This window comes from Mixophyes fleayi, chromosome 1, assembly GCF_038048845.1.
Source record: "Mixophyes fleayi isolate aMixFle1 chromosome 1, aMixFle1.hap1, whole genome shotgun sequence".
Classification (NCBI taxonomy): domain Eukaryota; kingdom Metazoa; phylum Chordata; class Amphibia; order Anura; family Limnodynastidae; genus Mixophyes; species Mixophyes fleayi.
The window spans coordinates 91,429,022-91,456,211 of record NC_134402.1 but is presented as its reverse complement, the minus strand read 5'-3'; the positions used below and the strand labels follow the sequence as shown (position 1 = coordinate 91,456,211).

The following is a 27,190-nucleotide window of genomic DNA, read 5'->3' as shown; positions in this document are numbered from 1 at the left end:
TGAAAACAAATATGCAGACATATTGAAATAATCATATAAATGTAAAATCGTGCAAGACAAAGCAGTAATGCAAAATGCTTGCTCACATTGCATTTTTGTTTTGTTTGGCAACCATAAGGGTAAAGTTGTGCTTATTTGTGTTTTGCATCCATTTACAGAAAAATATATCTTGTCCTGGTTAAAACGGAAAATGAATGTAACCCTTTTTAATTACGTCTTTTTTATGGATATAGTCATGTTCTGCAGCACACACCTCGTCTTTTTTAATCTTTGCAAAACCAACGAACACGGTTTACATGAAAAATACTTTGTAAAACTGGGATAATCTGATATTGAAGAGAAGAGCGTTTATGTGATATTTGGGAAGAGTCTCTTACACTGAAACAAGTAGAAGAAATGTCTTGATCAGTGAATAGGACAGAACAAGGAAAGGATAGTGGAGGTAGGAGTGCGGAGAGAGTTATTAGTGATTAGACATAAGTGTATAATTGGGAATGAGCAGAGTTGTTAATAAGTGGCAGGACTAGCACTGAATTCTCGGATATAAAGGAAACCACCTTGGACATATATGTGTATGTACGTAGGTGCAGATACACTGTAGTGGGATTATCTATGTTTACGCTGTTGTGCCAAACTATTATTCTTTCTATATCTGCAGTTTGTTGTGTTTTTCATACTATTATTGAATTTCCGCCAATAATATATTATAATATATTATTCTAGTTAATATTATGATGATGATTTTTTTTTGAGTACTTTCTAGTACAGATCCACTGTGCAGAAAAAAATATCATCTACTATGATTCTGGTTACAGAATGGTGTAGGTATTTTCTTCTGCGCTTTGAGTTAGTGTGAGCATGGAATGGCTATAAAGGTCAAAATGTGTTTAAATGAAATGTTAGCATTTTTTTTTTTTTACTAATTGAATTCACTTTACTTCCTTACGTCACTACATCTGTAAACGCAGACGGCTAAGTTTAAAGTGTAATTGACGCCAAGAATAAACACTTTCCTTATTCAACAGTGCTCAAACAATCTATTCACTCTGCTTTTAATTTTTTTAAAAGGAATGTACATGTAAATATACTGTACACTATTTATTTATGTATGCACATTCTTGGTCCATAAATCCTTTTTTTTTTTTTTTTTTAAATTGTTGGATTCATGGTAAGTGGTTAGCCCTGCTGTTGCCAATACTGTAGGTGGCATCGTATAACCCAGGGTTTCCCAAACTCAGTCCTCAGGGCTCCCTAACAGTGCAGGTTTTCCATATCTCCTTGCTGGAGCACAGGTGTATTCATTACTGACTGACACATTGAAACAGATCCACAGGTGGTTCTAATTATGTCACATGTGATCCAGAAAACCTGCACTGTTGGGGAGTCCTGAGGACTGGGTTTGGGAAACCCTGGTACTATAACCACGTTCTGTAAACATTTTGTAAAAAAGAAATGGGATACACAATGCACTACTACTGAAGCATACAAACACTGCAAAAAAAGAGATGCGCGCGTATAGAGAACATGCTTGACATCGCTCAGTCTGAATCTAACCAAGGATCAAGGACAAGACTGCATGTCAAGAATGTACATGATTTCTCACAAAGACTGAAACCCAGTATAAAAGAATGTACTGCAAATTCAGAAACAAAGGATCAATGGTCAGAGTGCACTCCAAAATGAGTGTGAAGCAAAGGGTTTAGTACTCACTACATTTCCACTGATGAGGTGTATTTTAGCTCATGTGTTTAGAAGAAAAAAAAACAAAGAAAATTTACACACTATATACATTCCCTCTGCAAAAATCTTTATATTTGTGTAAGTTTAAAATAAACTGCATTTAAAACATAAGCTATATATATTTTTTGTTTTATTTATGAACTTTCTCAATTTAAGAAACTCCAATCTGTCTATCTACACTAATCTTACAAGTCTGTCTATATATTTCAATTTGCGTGTGAGTTAGGAAACCTTGTATAACATGCACGACACAGGACTAGTTGACATGTACACAATACACATGCCAACTGTTCAAAGGAGCAGTAGGTTCTGTTAGAAAAAAATGTCAGGTCTAGCTGTCATTCCTCATCAGTGGAGCGAACAGTGAGTAGTCACTGTCGAAACTGCATACCATAATTAGGTTGGACTTGTTGTAGACAAAATGTCGCACGCAAAGAAATGGACAACTCTGCACATTTATATGGAGAAAACAAAACCATGTACAAAGACACTTCTAGCATAGTACAAAGAAGTAGCATATCTGCAAACAAACAAAATGCTCTCCCAAACAGCGCTCCCTATTACCTGTCTGCCTAGATACACAGACGAATGGCACCAACATTCAATAATACATATGCACAAAAAATGTATCAAAGGCGCTAGGTAATAAGATAAACACATAATCATCACATAATCAAAATCAGATGAAAAGTGGCAACATTATGAGGTCTCCTGGTTAGGCAGGATAGCCGCGTTTACAATGTCCCTTCTCCCCAAAATGATGTATTTATTTAGGACTTTGCCTTTTAGGTTGCCCAAATTCTATATGGACAAATTACGTAACTTGCTTACCTCGTATGTATGGAAAGGGAAACCTCCTAAACTAGCTTATTCAATTATGGCAAGGTCAAAAAAGAGCGGGGGCCTAGCCTTGCCGGATTTGGTCAAATACCAGGAGGCGCCCATCTTAGCTCAGCTCCGAGACTGGTCTCTCCCGGGCTCCCTTAAATCCTGGGTCGACTTGGAGAGAGGCCTCAATAGTACATTCCCACTGGCTGACCTTCTCTGGATTCCTAGGTCCTGGAGACCCCCCCAGACTACCCTCCCACGTCTCACGTGTGATGCACTGACGACCTGGGATAAATTCCTAACGACCTCTAACCTTGTCACCCTCCCTACCTCTAATCTTTTCCTCCTTGCAGTATCGAAATTTATTCCCAACCTAAACCTCTCTCTGTGGTATTCAAGGGGCATCACCACTCTCAAACTGCTTTATTCTGACTCAGGCCTACTACCCTTCTCTGAATTGAGGGACAAATTCCACATTCCTAACCAAGATTTTTACAAATACCTCCAGGTTAGGCATTGGCTACATTCCGTGCACCCACGGGGCTCCTCCCTGCAACACCCACCAGCTCTCTTTTTATCTAGACTTTCAACTGGCAGTAACAAAGCGGCTATCTCCTTCTGGTACACCCACCTCAACACAAGTCAGCACCCGATAAAAGCCTCTTCCCAGCTAGCCTGGGAGAGAGATATTGGCCGGGAATTTGACTCCGACCAGTGGGACAAAATTTACCAAAATACCCACAGGATGTCGAGGTGTTTGAATCACTCGGAGATGCTTTACAAGTTACTTTACAGACTCTATTTGACCCCCGAGAGGTTGCATAAAATCTGGCCAGATCAGCCCAGGACCTGTTGGCGTGGATGTGGAGAGATAGGGGATATTTTTCATGTTTTTTGGAGTTGTCCAGTAGTCAGAGATCTTTGGTCAGAGGTGTACGCCTTAATATCTAAAGTTACCCGAACTCTGATCCCTTGTACACCAGAAGTTGCTCTCTTACATGTCTTCCCATCTCAAGTGCTATTGGGGGATCGGTATGTCATAGGCCACATTCTTATAGCTACCCGGGCGGTGATTGCCCAAGCCTGGAAATCAGCTACGCTACCCTCCATAGGCAAGATAATTTCTAAGGTTCAGTTAAGCTGTGACATGGAAACGCTGGGAGTCCCTTACTCTTCCTCTGCCTCCTGTCCCCACATCATATGGTTTGAATGGAACCGATATGTAGCTAAATCCTTAGCCCTGCCTGCCTCTGGGGAAACCCCGCGTAACTCCCCACAGTAAAATCAAAGGGCTACTAGCTGTGCTGTTGCTCAAACGATGTGTAAAATCTGTAAAATGTTGAGAGTGGTACTGTTTCATACTATTGATTCATAGTATGTGTATTGTCTCCCCCTCTACCCCTCCCCTTGACCCCCCCCCACCCCCCCCCTCTTCTCCCTTGTAATTTACAGTGTATGTTTTTCTGGGGTTTTTTTGCTCCATGTAACCAAAAGGAAAAACTTTAATAAAATCATTATTGTATATAAAAAAAGTTGGGAAAAATTAACATTATATTATCATGATCGAGAATGAATGAAACTGTTAATGTCTACTTTCTTCGAAAAAAAAGTGGTGGTTGTGAGATTGCCTAAATGATCAATTGTAACAATAAATCTAAAAAAAAGTCTAAAAAAAAAAAAAAAAAAAATCAGATGAAAAAACATGTACAATGTCCACTTCAGAGTCACTTTCTTATATCTGCACCTAGAGAAACGATAGAGAGCCAGCATTGTGCATAAACACCCTATGGGAGGTCTGTTTTTTCACTCTTTCAGTAAGGATGTTGTTATGACCTGTTAATGTTTCCTGAGGATTCCATCCCAAACCAGCGTCTCATAAGTTTTATGAGTTATTAATATACATATTAATATTCAATAACTATTTATGTTGAGCACTTGGGTATATAGCTTTCTTACAATTGTTAAAAGCTAATAATGAAGTGCCAAAATGATAAGTGCTATAAACACATACCCCTCAATAAAATACCAGAGGGCTTCATATTTCAGTGCTAGAGATTGAAATCCCTATTATGAAAACTGAAACACAGACTGGATCAAATTACTATTCGTACACACAGCCATATTTTGCTCCCAATCTCAGCCCTTCACCAAACTTTCTTTTTTTTCCCTCAACAAAGTTCAAATCAGAAATGTTAGAACTTAATCTCATCAACAGACACTAGAGTTCTGCATTTCTCTGACCCAGTTATCCTAGCCCGTCATACTTAGTAGTAAGCAAATCAAAAGTAATGTTGGTACATATGTTGTTCATGTACCCTCCAATGTTTATTGCGTGCAAAGTAATCACTTTAATTTTTTTACAAATTCACCATTTATCTAAGCATATACTGTGCTCGGCTATTGTAGTACGAATGTGTTTCTGATATTATCAATCCTAATAATAAGACAAGTCTTTAATTTTTTTTAAAAATAACTAATCTTATTAATTATTGGGGCATGATGCAATTTGCGGCTTATTCCCTATTTTTGTCACGTTAGCATCTCCTGCGAAACCCATGATATCTACAATGTTATCAAGAGGCATGGTTTTTACCTTTTTTAAACATTTGACTTGTACCACAACAGCCGTAGACAAGGAGTCCCAGCTATGATGCTAATGCATCCCAACTTAGAATCCTTGAGAGGTACTCACACCAACCCTTTGTTTGATTGGGTTCTATAGCGCCCAACTATAATACATCTATTGACTTCCACATCCAGTAGCACACAGATCTATTGGTCGCGAAAGTTCTTAAGTAACCAATATTGGTATATATGCTTCAGCACACCCCAGTATATATCACGGATGGTGTTTTTCAGGGCATTAATAAATATGTGTCCTCTCTGGTCTAGGGAGACAAGAAGGCAAGAATTAAAATCTCCAATCTGTGTGAGTCCAAGGTTGCCCAGAGTCTTGCACTCCTCAACTTCAAGTTGTATTATTATGCCTTTCAGCTGGCTCACCTGACCCAAAAAAACCTGGAGAGTACCCCCAATCATTAAGCTGGAAGTCATTATTTAGAATATTGTCCAAAGTTTCTGGGTGGGGTGAACATTGACCTAGACAACCCCAGTTGGTATAGTAATAAATTGCCAACCGTGATTGGTAGCAACGCCTGTTGGTGCTGTCAGTAGGCAATCACTGACTGTATGCCATAGGTGGGGAGAACTTAAGGGCACCTTTATGCATGTGTCATTGGAGTGCCCTCTGATATTTAGTCTCTGGTCCTCATTTTGGGATTTCATTCTAAGTGCAGGGTAGTGGAACCCCCACCCGCTCTAACCTAGGGTTTGGCTGTTTAGTTTGGATCTGGATGAGGACCTGGAAAATGATGATTCCAGCTATGTGTTAAACCTGACCACTTTGGTTAAAGTGTTGATGACTAGATCATGGATGTTGGTGTGGTTCAGGTTAATGTCACGATTAGGCATGAAAGCTTGATACTCACTGGAGATGGGACCTAGGCTTAAATAGCCCACAGCTTCATTCTCCCAGCCTCCCATGTAAACATGTGGGGGCAGTAAGCTTCACTTCCCTCAACAACTGCACATTGTCGGCAGTGATGATTCGTCACTCCCGGTTGTGATCTGGTCTTTTAGCAACAATTCAACTCTCCTGTCTGTGCTAATGTGGCCTATTAGGTATGAACAGACTTTCGACCAATTAATAACTTGCGCTGTATAAGCACTAATCTGGCGGCCCTGGTTTAAGCCTGTTTTCAGAGCTCCTTCACATCTATATAGCCTATTACTACTTTAATTTTACATTTTATGATCTGAAGTACCACTGAAGCAACACATGCCGCAGACAGCAAAGCATAACCTACATTGTAAGACTTTTCTTTGTTACTAGTTAGGGATGTAATAATAGCAGTACATGATGACTAAAGTATCTTAATTTGTGTTTAATGTATAATACTTTTCTATAGTGTAGCTGCTTATGTGTCCGTTGTAAAGCTGGTACCAGCACTATAGGATTACTCACATTCCTTTTTCCGATAGGCCATTGTATAAGTAAAATGTGTTAAATGTACGTTATGTTAAATGCCATATTTTGTCTAACCTGTACTTATGTATCAGCTGTGTTAAACACATCACATACCTGATTGCTATGCAAGAACTTAATTTTTAGGTATGTCAATTTAAAGAAACTAATTAGGTAATATGAAGGTTAGAAAGTGATAATTGTATTGTAAAGTGTTGACCCTTGCCTCACTAGTTAGCGGTCAGTTCTTCAGGGTTCAACACTATGGAGAACTTTCAATGGGGCATTAGAATTGCTGCTTTCAGCTCTTGGGTCATGGGTTCAATACCTAGGCCCTATATGTGTGCAGTTTGTATGTTCTTCCTATGTCTGCATGGGTTTGCTCCAGTCTAAACTACACTCCAGGTCCTACTGGTAGGTTAAGCACTGTGGCTTAGTGGTTAGCACTTCTACCTCACAGCACTGGGGTCATGAGTTTGATTCCCGACCATGGCCTTATCCGTGTGGAGTTTGTATGTTATCCTCGTGTTTGCGTGGGTTTCCTCCGTGTGCTCCGGTTTCCTCCCACATTCCAAAAACATACTAGTAGGTTAATTGGCTGCTATCAAAATTGACCCTAGTCTGTCTGTCTGTGTGTGTGTGTATGTTAGGGAATTTAGACTAAGCTCCAATGGGGCAGGGACTGATGTGAGTGAGTTCTCTGTACAGCGCTGCAGAATTAGTAGCACTTTAAAAATAGCTGATGTTTATATCCTTGGTACAATGCTGTGTAATAGGATATCCTTGGTACAATGCTGTGCAATATGATATCCTTGGTACCATGCTGTGTAATATGATTGTAAATAAACAATAGCAATTGTCAATTACGTATTTTTTTGATTTCTGAAACTCCATGTTCTTTGTAACAAATGTACTACACCTCCGTAAAATACAATGTTAAGACTTTGTAATATAACTGGCTTCAAATGTTTGTAATTCATGAGAACCATTTAATCTGTCATGTCCAAAAACAAAAATCACAAAGCTGATTTGTTATTGGTATTTATGATGTCTACACTTTTTGGTCTACAATAAAATGTAAACAAAATAAAAAGTGCAACGACAGGATGGATCTGGATGTGGCAAGGATCAATTCTTTGAAGCACAACAGTTACAAGTACAGTAATGTTTTAACCATTGTCAAGTGGTAGTGTAGTACTTCTCGTAGACACTACCATTTAAGATTTAAATAACGATTATGAAATATTATTTTTGTCAAAATAAAAATATGTTTAAGGAAATAAAAATGATATAAAAAATAAAATGACAATGTACAAAATGTATTTGTTTTAAGCTATTGAGTGCTGTTAACTTGTCTCTGTCTAGGTACATACTATAGACATTTTCTCCCAATGTGATATTAAAGGAAAAAAAAAAAGTTCCCATCAGCCGATTCATGTGTAGGCAATATAAACCTTTTTCAAGATTTTCCTTCAGATCAGTAATCTTCATCTGTCAACCATCGGCTAAAAAGTTCATGACTCTGTAAACTCTGTGGAGATCCTGATCGTGAGTGCATAACGCTGCAGAATTGGAACAACATTGTTCCATTGCTGAATGAGATTTTCAGTTCAGTTTGAAAATCTCGATCAACGATTTCCTGTGCTTTGAAATGATAATCGTTCATTGTTCCAGGGTGCACACTACTGTAATATCGGGCCAATCCGTCGCTTACCGTCGGATTGGCCTGATGAACTGCTGAAAACACTATAGCCTGAGGCCTGATACTCACTGGCTTTAATTACACGCGTTTTAATACTAGTAAAACATATGTAAATTGTGCCTTGGGGAAGCCTACAAGGATCCCCAGGAGAGCTCCAAACACTAGTAACAAACAGATGTTGAATGTGTGTCCATATTCTTTAAAAAAGCAACGCTATAGCAATGTCAGTGGGCACCTGGTCTGTGGTAGGTTACTTTTTTCCACAATTGCATGTTGTAAAAAAAAAACAAAAAAAAAAACATTTTAGAAATGTGTTTGAAATCGGCACCATTTCACCCTTATCCAGCCTTTCAAAAAGGAGCAATTGTATATGGAACTCTAAAAGGTATATTGGTGCCTGCTTTTTATCTGCACGTGTGTGTGTGTGTGTATATTCTATAATATAAATGTCTAGTGGCGTGTGTTAGTCTGTCTGTGTGTGTGTGGAAAAAATAAAACCAAGCTGCAGCGCCACCTGCTGGGCAGAGTTATACACTGACCTACTAAATTCTTAGTGTGTGTGGGAAAAAAAAATCAGAAAGGGCTGAAATTTGGTATACTAAGATGTTTTTAATTTGTTCATTTAATTTGTTAATTGTTAAAAGTGTTTTTATAAAGATTTAAAAAATATATATATATATATATTTCTTGAAGGAGAAGTGACAGTTGGGAGTGGTTGGTGGTTGCCGGGGGTCACAGTGGGGAGTGGTTGGTGGTTGAGGCCTGGGCTATGGCCCAAATGCATGACTAGAACCTTTTTAACACCTTAAGTAGCTTGATTTGACTAGAATGCATGAGTATCATGCACGGGTTAACGTGTGTGTGTGTGTGTGTGTGTGTGTATATATATATATATATATATATATATATATATATATATATATATATATATATATATATATATATATATATATATATATTACACACACACACTGTAAAAACTAAATAAATAAGATGCAGTAAATAACACATACCTAGATTTGAAGTTGAAAATCACTAAAAATACAACTCCCTTTCAGTGTACACTGATTAGTTAAAAGCAGCTGCTGACACGAAAATAATAAAATATTGGAGATCGCAGAATAGTTTGAATCACCTCTAAGTTGAAATAGTGGTCACTTTTTATTTATCTTGTTTAAAATATATTATTGTAATTTAATTTGATATGTTGACTTTAGATACTTTTTTACATTTACTATTACATGGGGGTAAGTAGCAAGTACTGATATACATTTTAGTGTTTTCATTATTAGAGGCCAGCAAAACTCTTTATTTCAACTGCACCTTCATTAACTGCCTCTGGTGTTTGAAGCACCCATGATTAATATGTGTGTGTGTATTTTCCTATGTGTGGAACCATCGTGTTTGCTGTATGACTAATTCATACTGTTCAGTTCCACCTGATGGAAGTAATTTATGAAGCAGCAACAACTGGAGGTGCAAAAGCTATTTCTTCCTGCTTTGTGATATCATTCTCTAAATTTTGCCCATTTGTGTCTGGTTAATGGAGATACAGGAGATGCCTTGATGTTGCTGGTGAGCTTATTCCAAGTATAGCTATATTGCGTATAAAACTCTCCTTTATGTATATGCTGACGTATAGTGATTTATATATTGTGAGCGCTGGACAACAACTTTCTTTTGATTTGTGGACATGCACTTGGCAAGAGTGTGTTGATTGGTAATGGGACATGTTTTTATATCTGAGATGTGTGGAGCTGGCCAGACATGGGGACATGTGGGTGTTTATATGGTAAAGTTTGAACATATTTGTGAACCATGTGTTTGCAATTGAGTGTAATTAAGACCTAGAAATAGGGGGTATATTGAATCATCCTTTTTTTACTGGCTGACCACAGTATGATTGGGTGGACTGGGAGGGGTCTTTTCTTGACAATCTGTCCCTTTTTAGCACCTATTGTTACTTACAAATTGGTTAAGCATCTTTCATTTTATGTATTATACATATTTGGGAATGGACCCAATTTAGCAGAAGTACACAGAAAGACTGTATAATCTCTCAGAATATCCATCTGGCGGTTGCCGTAATCGGGCCGTGACCACAACTTGTAAGTGCTACATATCAATTTGATGCATAATAGGCCAATGTTCTTAAACTTTTTGTAAAAACATCTAATTTTCAGATTATTTCCAGTTGCATCATTTATTCTATTTTGTTTTTGGCAAGAAAGAGGTGTTGTAATATATAATTTTATGTTAATGATTTGTTTGGTAATAATAAAAGCATGTGGCCTTCTGTGTGTAGTGTAGTTTAACACAGAGACTTTTGTCTCCCAGTTTTGTCAAGTTTAGATTACATTTGCCTGAAATGGCTGTGTGTGCGTGGTCCTCCATGGACCTCCAATGTGTGTGCGTGGTCCTCCATGGACCTCCAATGTGTGTGCGTGGTCCTCCATGGACCACCAATGTGTGTGTGGTCCTCCATGGACCACCAATGTGTGTGTGTGGTCCTCCATGGGCCACCAATGTGTGTGCGTGGTCCTTCATGGGCCACCAATGTGTGTGCGTGGTCCTCCATGGACCACCAATGTGTGTGCATGGTCCTCCATGGACCTCCAATGTGTGTGCGTGGTCCTCCATGGACCACCAATGTGTGTGCGTGGTCCTCCATGGGCCACCAATGTGTGTGCGTGGTCCTCCATGGGCCACCAATGATGGGCAAGAACCATTAAAAAAAAAAACAACGTTTGGACCCCATTTGTTTGTGGCTCAGTTGGACACTGTCATTACCATGAACACATGTTTTGCTTCAGGTCCAGAGCCAACTTATGATATACAATGACTTAGAAGAAAACTGCACTTTTTTTTATTTATATCCCCTACTTGATACCAAGATATTTTGCAGTCATTGTTACAAATTTTCTGCTGTATGTAAATAAAGCTGTTTTTTTATATACCTATTTGCAGGGCTGGACAAATCCAGGCCGCCTGGTCACCATGGTCGACTAGAAAATGGGTGCAGGCAACCAAACTTTTAGTGCCAGCTTCAGCAGTAAATCTCATTTGCGGCCACAAGATGACAGACAGATAGCAGGCTAGTACTTTTTATTTCTCCTCCCCCCTACCAGGATCAAAGGCTAGAGTATGCTGGCAGTGCAGAACGTACTATTTACTGCGCTCGTCCCACCTTGTAACATAGCCTATCTAGTAGTGACCACCAAGCTCCACCCATGCCGTTATTGTGTTTAGCTGCTCTGCAGCTTTAGCACAGTGTTTGCATCATGCATGACTGCACACTTCAATCTGTGATATGGCCCCCAATAGCATCTTTCTTTCTTTTCTTCATCAGCAATAGCTCTACTTTTCTAAAATATCTGAGAAGTTTACAGAACATGCTCTTTATTCGCTCCTTCCTGATTAGAACGCTAAAACCAGATATGGCCTACTGGGGTACCCATGGCAGTGCTTGTAATCCATTTTCACAGACCAAATGTCTTGCCTTAGGACACAAAAATATGCCACAGTGCCATAAGTCCACACCAAATTAATCAATAGAAAGCTTGAGGGAGTGCAGTTTTCTTGACAAAATGGATGCATATACCATTATTTCCACATTAATTAAAATACAGTACAGGACAAATAAAATGCACTGTAATATATACATTTTACAGACAATAACAACTGCATATGATCTATTAATTTCTTCTGTCTTATATAACCACTATCTATACTTTGCTCAAAGTAACAAATCCTGTGATTCTTATTTCCACTATAGGTATAATGTGTTTGAAGCTGATATAATATACTGTTCATTAGTACTGGATGCTAAATAATATTTAGCACAGTTACATGCTGGCTATTGTTAGATTCATTTCTAACTTAGAGAAGTTTGTCTATGCCTGTAAGGTCAGAAGAGGACAGCCAAACTCTTCTATATAGGTTTTTATATCTCTCTGCCGTTTAGTTACTAGCAGTGATTTGCAAATTGTCTCATTATCAACTCTTTTTTTTCTTTCTTTTTTTTTAAAAAAAAAAAAAATAATGCTCGTTAAAAAAACTTATAAATGTATACGTTTCAACTACTGTAATATCTACTAATCAAATAGCAAGACATAATAAAAGGACATCATATTTTTTTGCTAGGGAATTATAAAACGCAACCAGTTACGTTTTTCACAATAATGTGAAAAATGCAATACAATATATTACAGCAGAGCTAGATTATAGGCGGGCAACCAGGGTACTAGCCCCAGTTTCCCCTCAACCTTATATGGCGTTATTCTCCGTGACACCTGCCAATTTTCTCATATTGTGATACCGTGATCATGTGTTTTCAGAGAGCTGCTTGTGCCCACTGCCCTGTGCGCTGACAAAACTGGGCAGCATTAACTGCAGCCAATCATTGCAGTGTTTGCCCACCCTGCACATGTATGGAAATGTAGTGTGGTATGACTATTGATGTGGCACAGAGGAGAGAATTACATTGCAGGTAGCAGTCATCACACATGATATAAAGGTCTGCACATGACAATGAAATCTGTCAAAATTCATAAGCTCCTGTACAGAGATTACAGGATGCCTGCTGTGTCAATGATTGCACGTGCCCCATTAGTCACTTGCCATGCTAACCTGTATATAGCAAATACTCCGTCAGTCTGTGCTGTCACAGAACTTAGAGCTTAGCCCTGCAGCATATACCGGGAAAGGGAGCTGTATAGCGGGTATATTACTAATTATTGTGACTGCTTTTACTGCAGATATTATAGTTACCCTAATCTGCTGACATTTCCAGCCTACTGGTAATGGATGCAGAATACAAATCAAAGGCAAATCACAAGTTTATGAGCATTCTGAAATAAAGATGGGTGCCTCCCACAATGCTATTGTGAAATGAGAATTAATACAGTTAATTTCTGTTGATAACACAGTAATGATTGGGTTTGAAGTGTAGTGTTATATAAAACTGTTAAATCTTCAGAACCCATTTTAGATCATGTTAAAGAGCCTCTATTGCTCCAAAATGAATGTAATAACGCATAGTTCTGTACAATGAGAATATGGGAAAGTGATGACTACCAATAGTGTGGGAGAGCAGATTATACTAAATTCATGGCAGAGATTATTCTTAGTATATAATTACATGCCTACATATAACTTATATTGTATTGTGTTGAATCCAAGAATATGCACATTTATACCTTTCATAGTACTATGACGTATAGAGAACAATCCTGATACATTTTGTATAAGTAATTTCCGTTTTGCTATTTGTTGTTTTTGATAAATGCTTATATTTGATAATATTTTTGTAAGAAGCTTCTTTATTGTATTATTATCTAAGAATGTTTTGTATGTGACACAGTTTTAGTCAATGTCTAAACCTTCTAATTGGCAGCGATGGAAACACTAAAAGTTATTATATACAAATGATCCAAGACTTTTGGCTTTTTATCACTACAAATGTTTGTGTATGCCAAAATGTTTCTAGAGTAAGAAAGTTTCCACACAGTGCTATTCCTCTGATATCCACAGGAGGCATTGTTGTCCTAGTAATTCCTTAACAATCTCCAGACTGACTACAGTCTTCTCAAATGCTATCTATAGAGTGTGGACCTTATGCACTATTACATACATAGATATATGCTGTGAAAATAAAAACATTACATGTATTAAAGTAATTATAAAGGGATCTCTATCAGAGAAGTACATATGATTTGAGTGTAAAAACAATGCTGTGTATACAGAAATGTTTGGCATAGTTAGTTTACATGATCAGCAGGAGAGAAGTTTTGTAATTGAATCACATTCTTTCTCTGCAGTTAATGGTTGTGGTTGGAGGTCAGGCACCTAAGGCGATCCGCAGTGTGGAGTGCTATGATTTCAAAGAGGAACAGTGGCACCAAGTGGCTGAATTGCCGTCAAGAAGATGCAGATCAGGTTTGTTCACCTGTACACCACAGTCCCACTTAAGATGAACTTTACCAAATCTTAACTCAATGCTTTTTCACCTACTGTTTTAACTTCTTATGATTGTCATTGAGGACGCTATAGTGTCCCACAGCCCGGCATAGTGGGGAAAACCTGGACATGCTGGGTAGAAAACAAATAAATGATGACATGAAAACAGATGGTAGGGAGGGACCTGCTCATGAGACGAGGCCCTGCACATTAGAGACAATAGGAGCGAGTGTGGCTTAGAATGGATACTGGGACAGTGTGTGTAGTAAACGTTGGATTAGAGTGAGCTCTAGTAAAGAAGTTTGTCTTAACAGAGCATTTAACAATTTGAAGGGCGGGGGAGAGTCTGATCAGATGGGGTATGGTTGTGGTGCAGGACAAGTATTGTAGGTGGGAATGAGAGGTGGTTATATGAAATAAGGCCCAAATCAGAAGTAGATTTAAGCGGACAAGAGGGAGAGTTCTTTAAGATCAGATTTGAGATGTTTGGAGGGTGGTGTTTTTGAGTGCTTAGGTGAGTAATTTGAAGTGGATTCTGGAGCATATGGGGAGACAGTATAGGGATTTGCAGACTTGAGCAGCAAAAGAGGAAGATCAGTCTTGCCACAGCATTTTAGGACAGATTGAAGCAGGGATAGATAGATGAAAGAAACGCTGAATGGGAGGAGGTTGTGTTAGATGAGTCCGAAGTTGGGAGAATGGATTAGAGTTTTGATTGTGTGTAAAAGTATGTGGTGAAGTACAAGGCAAAAAGATTAATAGGGATTATTCATCCGAGCTGAAGAAGAATTAAACATTTACCATAATATACCCAATTTAACATAATCCACCGAAAGGTGTTTATTTACTTACAAACCGGAAAATGTTCAACCAATCAAACACTTCATTTAGATGGAATCTAATAACTGGCATTGTACACATTTGCACTTTCTTATTTATTAAACTCCAATATGTAATTTTTCATGGAAGTTATATGTCTGGTTAATAATGGCTGTTTGTTTAGGTGTGGTTTACATGAATGGGCACGTCTTTGCTGTTGGCGGATTTAATGGCTCACTCAGAGTACGGACAGTTGATTCATATGACCCAGTGAAGGACCAATGGATAAGTGTGGCGAACATGCAGGACAGGAGAAGTACTCTAGGGGCCGCTGTCCTGAATGGGCTCCTGTATGCTGTTGGAGGGTTTGATGGTAGTACAGGTAAATCTTATTTCTGTACAATGCCTCTTTGGAAAGTCTTTATTTTTAACTATTTCCTTGTTCGTTTTTTATAAGCTCTTGAGGAAACAGAGCTAAGAAATTGTTGTGTATTTTCTTGTCTAATATAGTCCTCGTTTTGAGTGAAATTCTAAAAAGATTTAGAATTCATCTTAGCACTTATCAGAAAAAACTGCCCTGTGCAAAAGTTGTTGCCTCCTGTTTGAGATACCATGTCCCCCCTATATCTGTTCCATTGTTCCTGTTTCTACAGATACGCGCTTGCACTAGCACAGTGAAATTATGTTGATTGCAGATGACCAAGTTTTTCGGCAAACCTGGTTAAACATGGGCGGATTGGTTCATTCCATAATAATGCATCTGTTTTTGTACATAAATACTACAACAAAATATTACTTCAAAGACCAGATATCCCAATAAGACAGAAAAGCAAACTTTTGCATTTGTTTAGATGCATTCATGATTTAGCAGAAGTGGAGGATAATATTTACACTACTTCAAGCTGACAATAATCAGACTTTGGCTGGAGGTTTCAGTAGAAGGGATTTTTACGCAATGTAAACAGATTTTTTAAAGGAAGTGTGTTAACGCCTTCGCTGCTAAGGTTTTTGTTTTATTTGGGGGTTTTTTTTTTACAGCTGTGCGAAGTCAAGTTTGGAACTTTTTAGGCTGATCACATTCCAATTTAAGTGGTAGTCCTTTTTCTGTACCCACACAGATAACTTCTTTTTTCAGAAGACATTGTATTTTCCAAAAATTCCACTAGTTTCTTTATAACCAAAATCTGGAAATCACAGCAGTTTCCAGAAGGTAGTAAAATAGTGGAAACATCACATATATTTTATATATCTACCAAATAAAAAGTTAGGAAAATAACATGGATTACCATACATTGCTGACTTATCTCAAGGTAACATTTTTTATGTACATTTTCATATACAGTCATGGCAAAAAGTTTTGAGAATGACACAAATATTAATTTTCACAGTCAGCTGCCTCAGTTTTTATGATGGCAATTTGCATATACTCCAGAATGTCATAAAGAGTGATCAAATGAATTGCAATTAATTTCAAAATCCCTCTTTGCCATGACAATGAACTTTATCCCTAAAACAACATTTCCACTGCATTTCAGCCCTGCCACAAAAGGACCAGCTGACATCAGGTCAGTGATTCTCTCATTAACACAGGTGAGAGTGTTGACGAGGACAAGGCTGGAGATCACTCTGTTATGCTGATTGAGTTAGAATAACAGACTGGAAGCTTTAAAAGGAGGGTGGTGCGTGAAATCATTCTTCTTCCTCTGTTAACCATGGTTACATGCAAGGAAAGATGTGCAGTCATCATTGCTTTGCACAAAAAGGGCTTCACAGCTAAGAATATTACTGCTAGTAAGATTGCACCTAAATCAACCATTTATCGGCTCATCAAGAACTTTAAGGAGAGAGGTTCAATAGGTTCATATTGTAACCTGCTTATTGGTTAAAAATTCAAGTAACACCACACCTTTGTATGAATATGATCAATAGACCTATATTGAAAGACACTGTAGTCCTTAGAGACTCCCACCAGGTTCCTGGAGTTCTGATCTCCTAGAATAGGTGACGCCAAACCCAAGGGGATGCTTGACATCCACAACTAGATGTGATGACTGTAGGCTTCTGGATGGCACTTTTCATTAGAAAAAAAAATCATAGAAGTGGCTGAAGGCTGCAAACTAAAAATAGGGCCTCGTTTTTTTACGTGTCTGCTTCTAGAATTTAAGAATCTAGTCCTTGATAAATATCCGACTCAATGCGAGTAGATTCATAAAAACAGTCCTAACAACAACTGTTTTGTTTTTCAGGCCTTGCAACAGTGGAAGCATATAATGTGAAGGCTAATGAGTGGTTTCATGTATCGCCAATGAACACTAGAAGGAGCAGTGTTGGAGTTGGAGTAGTTGGAGGTGAGCTCTGATTAAAATGTATTTCTCTCTGTGGAATAACATGATTGTATTGCACATCAGGCAGCTATTTCCATGTATGTGGGATTTGATAAGGACATTCAGAGCAGCTGTAAGCAGATATGCAGTAATATGTGACACTAGATATTCACAACTTTCATTGGTGGAGACATCAATCTTCCCTGTTCTGGTTCTCTGCTATCTTACTGCTGATCATTAATCTTTTTATTACTACTACTTTAACCTCTCTTGTTTACTTGTATTGTTTTACCATTCTTTCATCTAAATATATGTAAGAGCAAAATACATCTGTTCTACTAAGGAGTGGATGAAATTAGTGTTTTTGAACCTCTAGCTTTTGTATACATGAATGGTGCTCCATATAACATTTTAATCTTTATGCATTGTAGTTAAAGTCAATAGATATTTTATTTTCCAGCAAGTTTTGAATATGCAGCTTCCAAAACAAGAAAACAAAAAACAAACAAACATGCAATTGTGTAAAAGTCTGAATGTTCTCTTCCCTGCAGCTGTACAATCTGTCTGCATTTTGTGCTGTATTTACTATTTGCTCCACTTTACATTTTCAGGTATGCTCTATGCTGTTGGTGGCTACGATGGAGCATCACGACAGTGTCTTAGTACAGTTGAATGTTATAACCCTAGTACGAATGAATGGAGTTACATCTCAGAAATGGGCACTCGAAGGAGTGGAGCAGGTATAAAAAAAGATGATATAAGTAGCTTGTTAAGTCGGCTTAGGCAACCTGTAGGCTCTCCAGCAGATGTGGACTTGCATGTCTTAGGCTGGGTACACACTGCAGAAAATTTCTACTGATGCGATATCGTTAACGATTTTACAAGTGACTGAAAAAAGTCCGATGAGCATGGCGATTTACCGTCGGGATTTCATCTGTCATAACCATCGGCTGAAAAGATCGTGACTCTGCACATTCCATAGAGATCTATGGACACTGCCGGTAATGAGTGCTTACACACTGCAGAATTGAAACGACATTGTTCCATCGTTGAACGAGATTTTTAGTCCGGTTTAAAAATCGAATGAAACGATACGATGAGCTTTGGAACGATAATTGTTCATCGTTGCAGCGTATACACTAATGCGATATCAGGCCGAACGGTCGTTTATTGTTTGATTGGCCAGATAATCAGGCTTGGCATGTCAGCATCTGGTAGTCAGGGCATGCTGGGATTTACAAGTCCTCAACAGGTGAAACACCACAGATTACTGCTGCTGTAAAAAAAAATTGTATGTTAAAACAATGAATGAAAAAACTTAATAACAAAATTTAACATTTCAATGTGCTGCAATCCTCCTATTAGCTGGTGATCTGTTTTACATATAAGATATGGCTGGATAACCTATCATTACAATGGGCTAGATACTCATAATGATCTAGAAGAGATGATACACATATAGCACTCGCTTATTGTCCGTATCCATTTGCAAATGACTTAAGTGGACAAAGATAGAACACGCCTGAAGACCATCAGAACATTAGAATGTTCACAATGTATACATGTGAGCCTTGTCTCATCATTACCAGTAGTGCTTATTGTAGAAAACTTTAACATTATGTGAAGAAAACTTTTCATCACTCTTCTACCTGGTGACAAATATGAAGAAAATGGGATGATTATTATTATTATTATTATTATTAATATTATTATTATCATTTATTTATACGGCGCCACAAGATTTCAGCAGCGTCGTACACAATGTAAGACAGTAGACCATACAGTGTAAAACAGGACATAGCAACAAAATATTTTTGGTGAATGTAAAGGAAAAGCAATGTATATAAAGGTAAAGAGAAATTAATTTTTTTTCTATGTAAGCGTACAGGAGGGGTATACAAAAGTAAGATGGGGAATAATCTGACTTCTGGATAGCCGTATAGAATAAACAGAAAGCTTTATGCAGTAAGTGATAAGGTGGCCAAATAAAGTTTGATTTTACTTTTTTGATATTTTCAGTGCCAAATAAGCTACGCTCAGAGTAAGGCTGGGTACACACTACAGGATTTTCAGCTGATTATCGGGCCAATCACCCGATAAACAATTGTTCGGCCCGATATTGCATTAATGTGTAAAGTGCAACGACAAAATATTATTGTTCCAAAGCACATTGTATCATTTTATTTGACTTTTAAACCGGACTAAAAATCTTGTTCAACGATGGAACAATGTTGTTACAATTTTGCAGTTTACAGCGTCATGATCTTTTCAGCCGATGGTTATGACAGATGAAGAGCACAGATCTGAAGGTAAATCTTTTAAAACAAAACACACAATAACCTATTGGGATATTCCTGGGTGCTGGTTTTAAACAAAAAATATAATAAAGCAATAATAATATTCAATATAATCACATAAAATTAAAAACGTAGCCACCACTTTAATACCAAGGGGAAGAAGAGATGCTGCTCCCTTTAAGAATTGTTGTGTTACCAAATCTTGATACAAAATGAATAAACTAATAATGGATTTCTCTTCAGTAAATATATACCACTAAACAGTAATATATTTAAAACATTTTTTTTTTTAAAAATACATATATAATATATTGAAATAAAACATAATCTGGAGTTCTTGTATAGAATGAGAATGAATTAATCAGCCTATATAGTTTAAAGCTCAAATAATATCCAAAAATAATTTTACCAAAAAGATGGCTAGAAAGTTCTCATAATATGTGGAAACCGATGGTGCACATCAAATAAGATTAAATATATGATTACTTCGGCACGGTGGCTTAGTGGTTAGCAATTCTTCCTCAAGGCACTGGTTTCTTGAGTTCGATTCCCTTATCTATGTGGAGTTTGTATGTTCTCCCTGTGTTTGCGTGGATTTCCTCCAGGTGCTCCGGTTTCCTTCCACACGCCAAAAATATACTAGTAGGTTAATTGGCTGCTATCAAACTTGATGTGTGTGTGTGTGTGTTAGGGATTTTAGACTATAAGCGCCAATGGGGTAGGGACTGATGTGAGTGAGTACAGTGCTGCGGAATTAGTGGCAGTATATAAATAAATGATAGTACTTATAGCTTTTTGAAAGTTTTCAATGACCGGATAAAGGAAATCTCATCCGTACCATATAGATATTGGATTCCACACTTACTATAAAAGATGAATCCGGAACTAAGATACAAGTCCCTCTTTGCAGTGTTTAGTACCCACCGGCCACTTGCAATAGCGAGACTTCAGATACCTGTTTTAGCAGCAAGCAGAGATGGCAGTTTCGCACAAAACTTACCTAGTTGTATGTTAGGCTTGGTCAGGCAATCTCTGTGTTTACCGGTGATGTAAATGATGATCCTTCTAGGAACATAGGAGTTCGGTCAGTAGTAGAATAAGTGTCAGACGCGCTTCACTTGTACATCAATCGGTGAGTTAAATGCACATCTTGGAGCTCCAGAATACAATAAGAAAATCATTCAGAAGCAAATCATTCAGAAGCAATCAGATTGATGAGATTTCCTTTATCCGGTCATTGAAAACTTTCAAAAAGCTATAACTACTATCTTAATAACACTTAATAGCTTTGAACTATATAGGCTGATTAATTAATTCTCATTCTATACAAGAAGTCCAGATTAGGTCTTATTGCAATATATTATATATGTGTTATTTTTTTTAAAAAAAATTAAATATATTACTGTTTGGTATATATCTACTGCGGAAAATCTGTTTACAATTCCATCGGCATTCTGATCGTCTTGGTTTTTGTTTTGTTTTTTTCTTAAATCAAACGTTTGGTAAAATCGTATAGATAACACATGGGGAGAAATTTTCTGTAGTGTGTACAAAGCCTTTATCAACCACAAGCAAAAGGAAAACACTTGCATGAAAAATACATTGTGAAGATACATAAATATATTACTAATCTGCCACAAATCTAGCTAATATTGTTAATTTGTAGGTGTGGGAGTCTTAAATGGATTGCTGTATGCTGTCGGAGGTCATGATGGTCCATTAGTTAGAAAAAGCGTTGAGGTTTATGACCCCTCTACTAATGTATGGAAGCAAGTTGCCGATATGAACATGTGCAGAAGGAATGCAGGTATGTGATATGATATTGTGGTATATGATGGACAATAGCCAGTTTATGCATAACGTTTTGCACAAAAGTCTGTTAAAGTTGCAACTATTCTTGCTTGGTCTCAAAGGCTTATTTACTTCTAGACTTGTCTATAGCCTAAATACTCTGAGCCATGCTAATTCAGTGAAAGGAGCTACAGATGTCATCAGTTGACGCCTAGCAGCAGTGCTAGGTTATTGTAGAGACACAGCAGACTGACACAACAATTTCAAAACAATAAAATGTAGTCGAATAAGAAATAACATTTTATATTATAACATTGTTTCCAAAACATAATGCTATATTTTAAAATGACAAAAAACCTCCAAAATAGTTTATTTTTATTTTTTGTATGCAGTGTTCAAGCATATTCTACTTTTTACTATAATATTATACATTTTAACTCAAAGTGTGGAGTTCTGCAGTCATCACACATAGCAAAAGACTTTTCCCACAACTACCAGTCAATCACTAAACAGCTGCTGAGGTAGATCAAAAGTCCAGATGATACATATGTTAGACAGTTACATGATTGATATTTATACGGTCAACACAATAATATACACAGGGTTGGAAAGTTGACAATGACATCTCAACAGTATTGTTAGGTTGACAATTCACATTGTCGACAGTATGGTTAGGTCAACCATTCACGTTGTCGACAGTATGGTTAGGTCAACCATTCACGTTGTCGACAGTATGGTTAGGTCAACCATTCACATGGTCCACAGTATGGTTAGGTCGACCATTCACATTGTCGACAGTATGGTTAGGTCAACCATTCACATGGTCCACAGTATGGTTAGGTCGACAATTTACATGGTAGACCATATGGTTAGGTCGACCATTCACATGGTCGACAGTATGGTTAGGTCGACAATTCACATGGTAGACAGTATGGTTAGGTCGACAATTCACATGGTAGACAGTATGGTTAGGTCGACAATTTACATGGTCGACAGTATGGTTAGGTCGACAGATCACATGGTCGACAGTATGGTTAGGTCGACAATTCACATGGTCGACAGTATGGTTAGGTCGACAATATGGTTAGGTCGACAATTCACATGGTAGACAGTATGGTTAGGTTGACAATTCACATGGTCGACAGTATGGTTAGGTCGACAATAATATCCCTAACCCCCAACAATACTGTCAACTGTGTGACTTGGGAATATAGTGCAACCCAAATATTATCTGAAAACCATAAAAGTAAAATATTTAATTTAAAAAATAAAAGGTTAAAAAAAGAATATGAATTGTACTTTATTAATATGTATACTTGTACTTAACTTGTGCCATTGCGTAAAGAAAATGAAAGCCTCTGCTAGCTCTTCTAAGTCTTCTCCTTGTTACTGTATATAGTGAATAGCTTGTGGCTTTGGAGGTTTTACAGTGCACATCTCCTCTTACTATAGCACAGTGCTTAGCATCGCTGCCTCACAGATCTGGGATCGTGGGTTCTATTGTCAAAACCTAATGTTTTTCAGTGGTCTCACGTGTGACCCTTTATCCAGTCATTTTTTTTAAAGGTCTATTTTTACAGAGACAGCACGTCACAGAGCAATGAAAGGACATTTTGTTATATTATTACAGATAATGTGGGGTAATACTTGTGTTAACAAGTATCGACTGTTAGTGAATCGAATTTAAAATGTATGCTGGCATAAGTTTTAAAGGTGAATCCATATCTCTTAGCACTTTGATCTATAATCTTTTCCAACAAATGCTAAGAAAACATGTTACCCATTTCATGTATATCCCAGCTTGGTCCATTCTCCAGGTCACTGTGTCTGAGGCTTTTCAGCAGGTTGTCCAGGCTCTTCTGATTTTTGTCTAATGTAGGTAGAATAACAGACACACAAAATGACATATTGACTATTCATATGCAATGCAGAAAGTATTTACTAAAATCATATCTTTATTTTTGAGTAATATACCAATATATAGTGGTGATTTCATTTTATCTATGATGTGTTTGCTATCTTTCATGCCTGCAATTATGAGATGTCCTTGATTTGATACCATGGCCTGACTGTATATTTTATTACCAGTGCTAATCTTTTCACATTTTAAAGGGAAAGACAGTCATTCTTCATGATTTTCAGCAATTCCGCCAAATATATATAGATAGATAGATAGATAGATAGATAGATAGATACACACAAACACAATAATGCTAAATTGCTCAAAATTGATTTATAAAAAAAGTCTCTCTCGCAAACAATTCAAAACAGTGTAACCTTCAGCAGCTGACCTTTGCTCACTAGAGATAAGATTAAACATTTCAAGTTTGTTATTTTTTTGTGTTTCAAATAGCTGCAGGACAATTGACGCTACATGCAAAGTTTGGCGTGTATGTAATCTTTCCTGTAGGATTGGATTTCTAGGTGTGAAAGTGCATGTGTCAACCCCTATTGGGTATATACACAATGCATTCCCATAGACATGAATACAACTTCTCCAATGTCATTGACATGCTTTGTACTGACTTAAATGGATCAAGCAGTATTTAAAAAAAAAAAAAAATATGTACCACTGGGCAGCCACATGCAGACAGCACTGCAATTGCACATGACTATTGATGCATTGAGTAGAAGGGGTTTTAATTTCAATATGCTGTCTCATAATTTGAACTTGTCTTAATAGTAAGCCAAAGAAGCCAACTGCAGCTTAAAAACCCTAGTGGCTAACTGGACTTAAGTTGTAACTTACCTCCAGTTGATCACTGAAAGTTAACCTGAGTCAATAGGCAATCATTACCTCTCTTGATCCCACTTAGAAAACTGACCCAATGGTGGGAAACTGGTTTTCAGACTCTCTGTCCATAAAACATAATTATGTAGTGCATGCGATTTTTACCGCTGCATTCTAAGCGACATTGGTACTGCACTGACATTTCTGAATGCCCGCAGCAAAGGGATTAATACATAAATAGGCCGATTTGGCTTCTGGGTTGATAAGGTTTTAGGTTTATGTGTTTTTTTGTTTTTTTTTCATGCCTTTTTAGAAATGTTTTATTTAGTTCTGCATTTACTGCTTGAGGGAAACATTCACACACAGGTGGTAATATTGCTTACTATTTTTTGTCATTATTTAGGAGTTTGTGCTGTAGATGGTATGATTTTCGTTGTTGGAGGTGATGATGGGTCCTGTAATTTGGCATCTGTAGAGTATTATAACTCATCAGCTGACAAATGGATACTTTTGCCATCTTGTATGAGCACAGGGAGAAGTTACGCAGGTAAACCAATTTCTATACTTATATTTTAAAAGACCTCCATAAACAACTCTATCGACATATATTATATATGATTAACATGGAACTGTAATTTATGTAAAAGATACAGGCATTAGTACTCTTGCTGTGCATGTGTAAAATTTAGGTTACTAAAAAATGAAAATGTATTTTTTTTTTTTTTTATTTAACTAGAATAATGTGATGGAAAAACAAAAACAGTTCATTGTTTGAGACTTTCATACTAAAATGATACCTATTGTATTATGTCTGTAATTGTGCTATTAAATTATTTAGGGTACTTTATATCTTCATATTTAATCATATACATTTTATTGAAGTTGTTGCAATGATGACCTAGTGTGTTATTTAGAAGTTATATATTACAAGCAAAGAGGAGGCGTGATTTTGGAACTCTAGAGAGCACACGTTTCACTTGCGTCATCGTGCAGCACAGAATTCCTTTTGCGCAGTCATATCTTGAATGTACATGTTTAAAACAAAAATGCTCACATGTCTAAGGTTAAACCCATTCATACAGATATAAATTAGCAATGGGGAAACTGTTGCTGTGAGTAAAATTAAGTTTACAATTTTATGTCTCAATGTTTTTTTTTAAGAAACATGAACAAAACTCAGTGAAAAAAAAGTAATTGATAATGTACCATTTTTTTTTTCTTTTCTCTCCATTCTTTAGCTGTAGCCTAATATGTCCTGTGTCTTTCCTCTCTAGGTGTTACAGTTATTGATAAGCCCTTATGATCCAAGCTTTTTGTGGTAAGAGCACAGGTATAAAGTGAAGTGTGGCTTTATATGGCCTTCCTTGCTTGTGACTGCAAGCTGTGGCAGAGAAAATTAAAGGCTTTTCGTCTGCAGTAAAAGCATAGCAGAGCCGCTGAAGATTACCCTTGTTTGAAGCATTGTGCAGAGTTATTCTGTATGGAGCAGCAGCTGTCTGGATTTCGATATGAATTGTGAAGCATTTTTGTCCACAAACCTTTTGCTTCCCAACTGCAATGAAAAAAAAACTGCTTTCATATCATCCAGCTATTAATGACCATGGTTGACTAGAGAATGTCTTATAAAGAAGGATTTAAAGTTGTGTGTCTCTTGCTGAGGTGAAGTTGTCCTTTTTTTCATGGACTAAACAGTATAGTTAAATATATATTTTCGGAATCTACATCGGTAGAATGGTAGGAGTCATATTTTCACATAAAAGGATGCTTTTTCAGCTATGTGAATAAATCGAAACTGTGTGTGTATGTCTGTGCATACGTGTACTGTATAAATGTAATTGCTGCTTTTTTCAAAGCGGTCCAACTGTTGGATTTATGCACTATTTATATTTGGCACACTCCTGGGAAATTTGCCAGTACTGTTGTAAGTAACAATTGTAATTTTTTTACATGTATATTTAAAATGTGCCACATAAAGTGGTCAGTGGCACTATGTGGCTGGAGGGGGGGGAGAGGGTGGTAAAACATGCATTGCCAAATGTTTTTATAGAAATATAAAACATAATGATTATTTATAATGCTGTTTGTATAAATTTACACATAATTCATTATAATTCCTTTTTTGTGTGTGAAGGAATTTTATAGCATGTAGGTGATTTTCAGTTTTCCAATATGCTTATGGATATCAACTGAATATGCATGATTTGTTTAACTATTTGTCAGTGTAGTTAAATTATTTTAACCTAAGAGGTATACATCTGCTGTGTTTGGCAGTGTTTATTACCAGTACTTTTTTTGTTGCTATGAATAATGAATTATGGATTTACTTTTCAACATGACCCAGAATTGTATGTTCTATTTGATCAGATAATTCTCTCAATAAAACATTTTGTATCTCATCCCTTTGTTTATGTGCTTTTGTGAATGCTTTTTGGAAAAGATAGGGCTCAATGTAAATTCCTCAGGAAGGAGCATCAGTTTGAGTCCAATAGTCCTGTAGGCTAAAGAGTGTTGAAGCTACTGGACAGGTGTTAACATTTCTGGGCAACACTTGTAATTTAAGATCTGGGTGGAGGGGGGGGGGGTGGTACATAAGGGAAGTTAGTAGTAATCTCAAACCACCAAATTTCTGGCTCTGAACACTTTCTGATGGTGTTTTCAACCTCAGCCCACTCCTTCACCCCTAGCACATCTAACAGGAGTAACAAACACAATACACAGTTTTTCTCTAATGGTATAGAAAACAGGGTAGTTGTAAAGTCCATTACCTCCAACCAATGACCAGCTATTTGGTGACGTATACAAAGTGAAAGCCAGAGAATGCCTGTGTTCGGGATACCTTTCATTGTTATGCATTGGAATTAAATCTATGCTAAAACAGAAACAGAAGACTAATATACACTTGTAGTATTTATATACAATTGGATACAGTTATTATTGCTTACTGGGTATATGTATAAATTGGACTCCATAATATAA

General features: G+C 37.1%; 1 protein-coding gene across 1 annotated transcript in view; it reads left to right on the top strand.

Annotated features, from left to right (window-relative positions):
• Positions 1–26,183, top strand: part of KLHL2 (kelch like family member 2) — a 95,243-nt gene extending 69,060 nt beyond the window's left edge. Inside the window, exons 9-15 of the mRNA XM_075197989.1 lie at positions 14,114–14,231; positions 15,256–15,453; positions 17,318–17,419; positions 18,007–18,135; positions 21,359–21,499; positions 24,618–24,761; positions 25,489–26,183. Coding sequence (XP_075054090.1) covers positions 14,114–14,231; positions 15,256–15,453; positions 17,318–17,419; positions 18,007–18,135; positions 21,359–21,499; positions 24,618–24,761; positions 25,489–25,517 — 861 coding nt within the window. The 3' untranslated portion in view covers positions 25,518–26,183. The remainder of the gene's footprint in view (positions 1–14,113; positions 14,232–15,255; positions 15,454–17,317; positions 17,420–18,006; positions 18,136–21,358; positions 21,500–24,617; positions 24,762–25,488) is intronic.
• Positions 26,184–27,190: the final 1,007 nt, after the last annotated feature.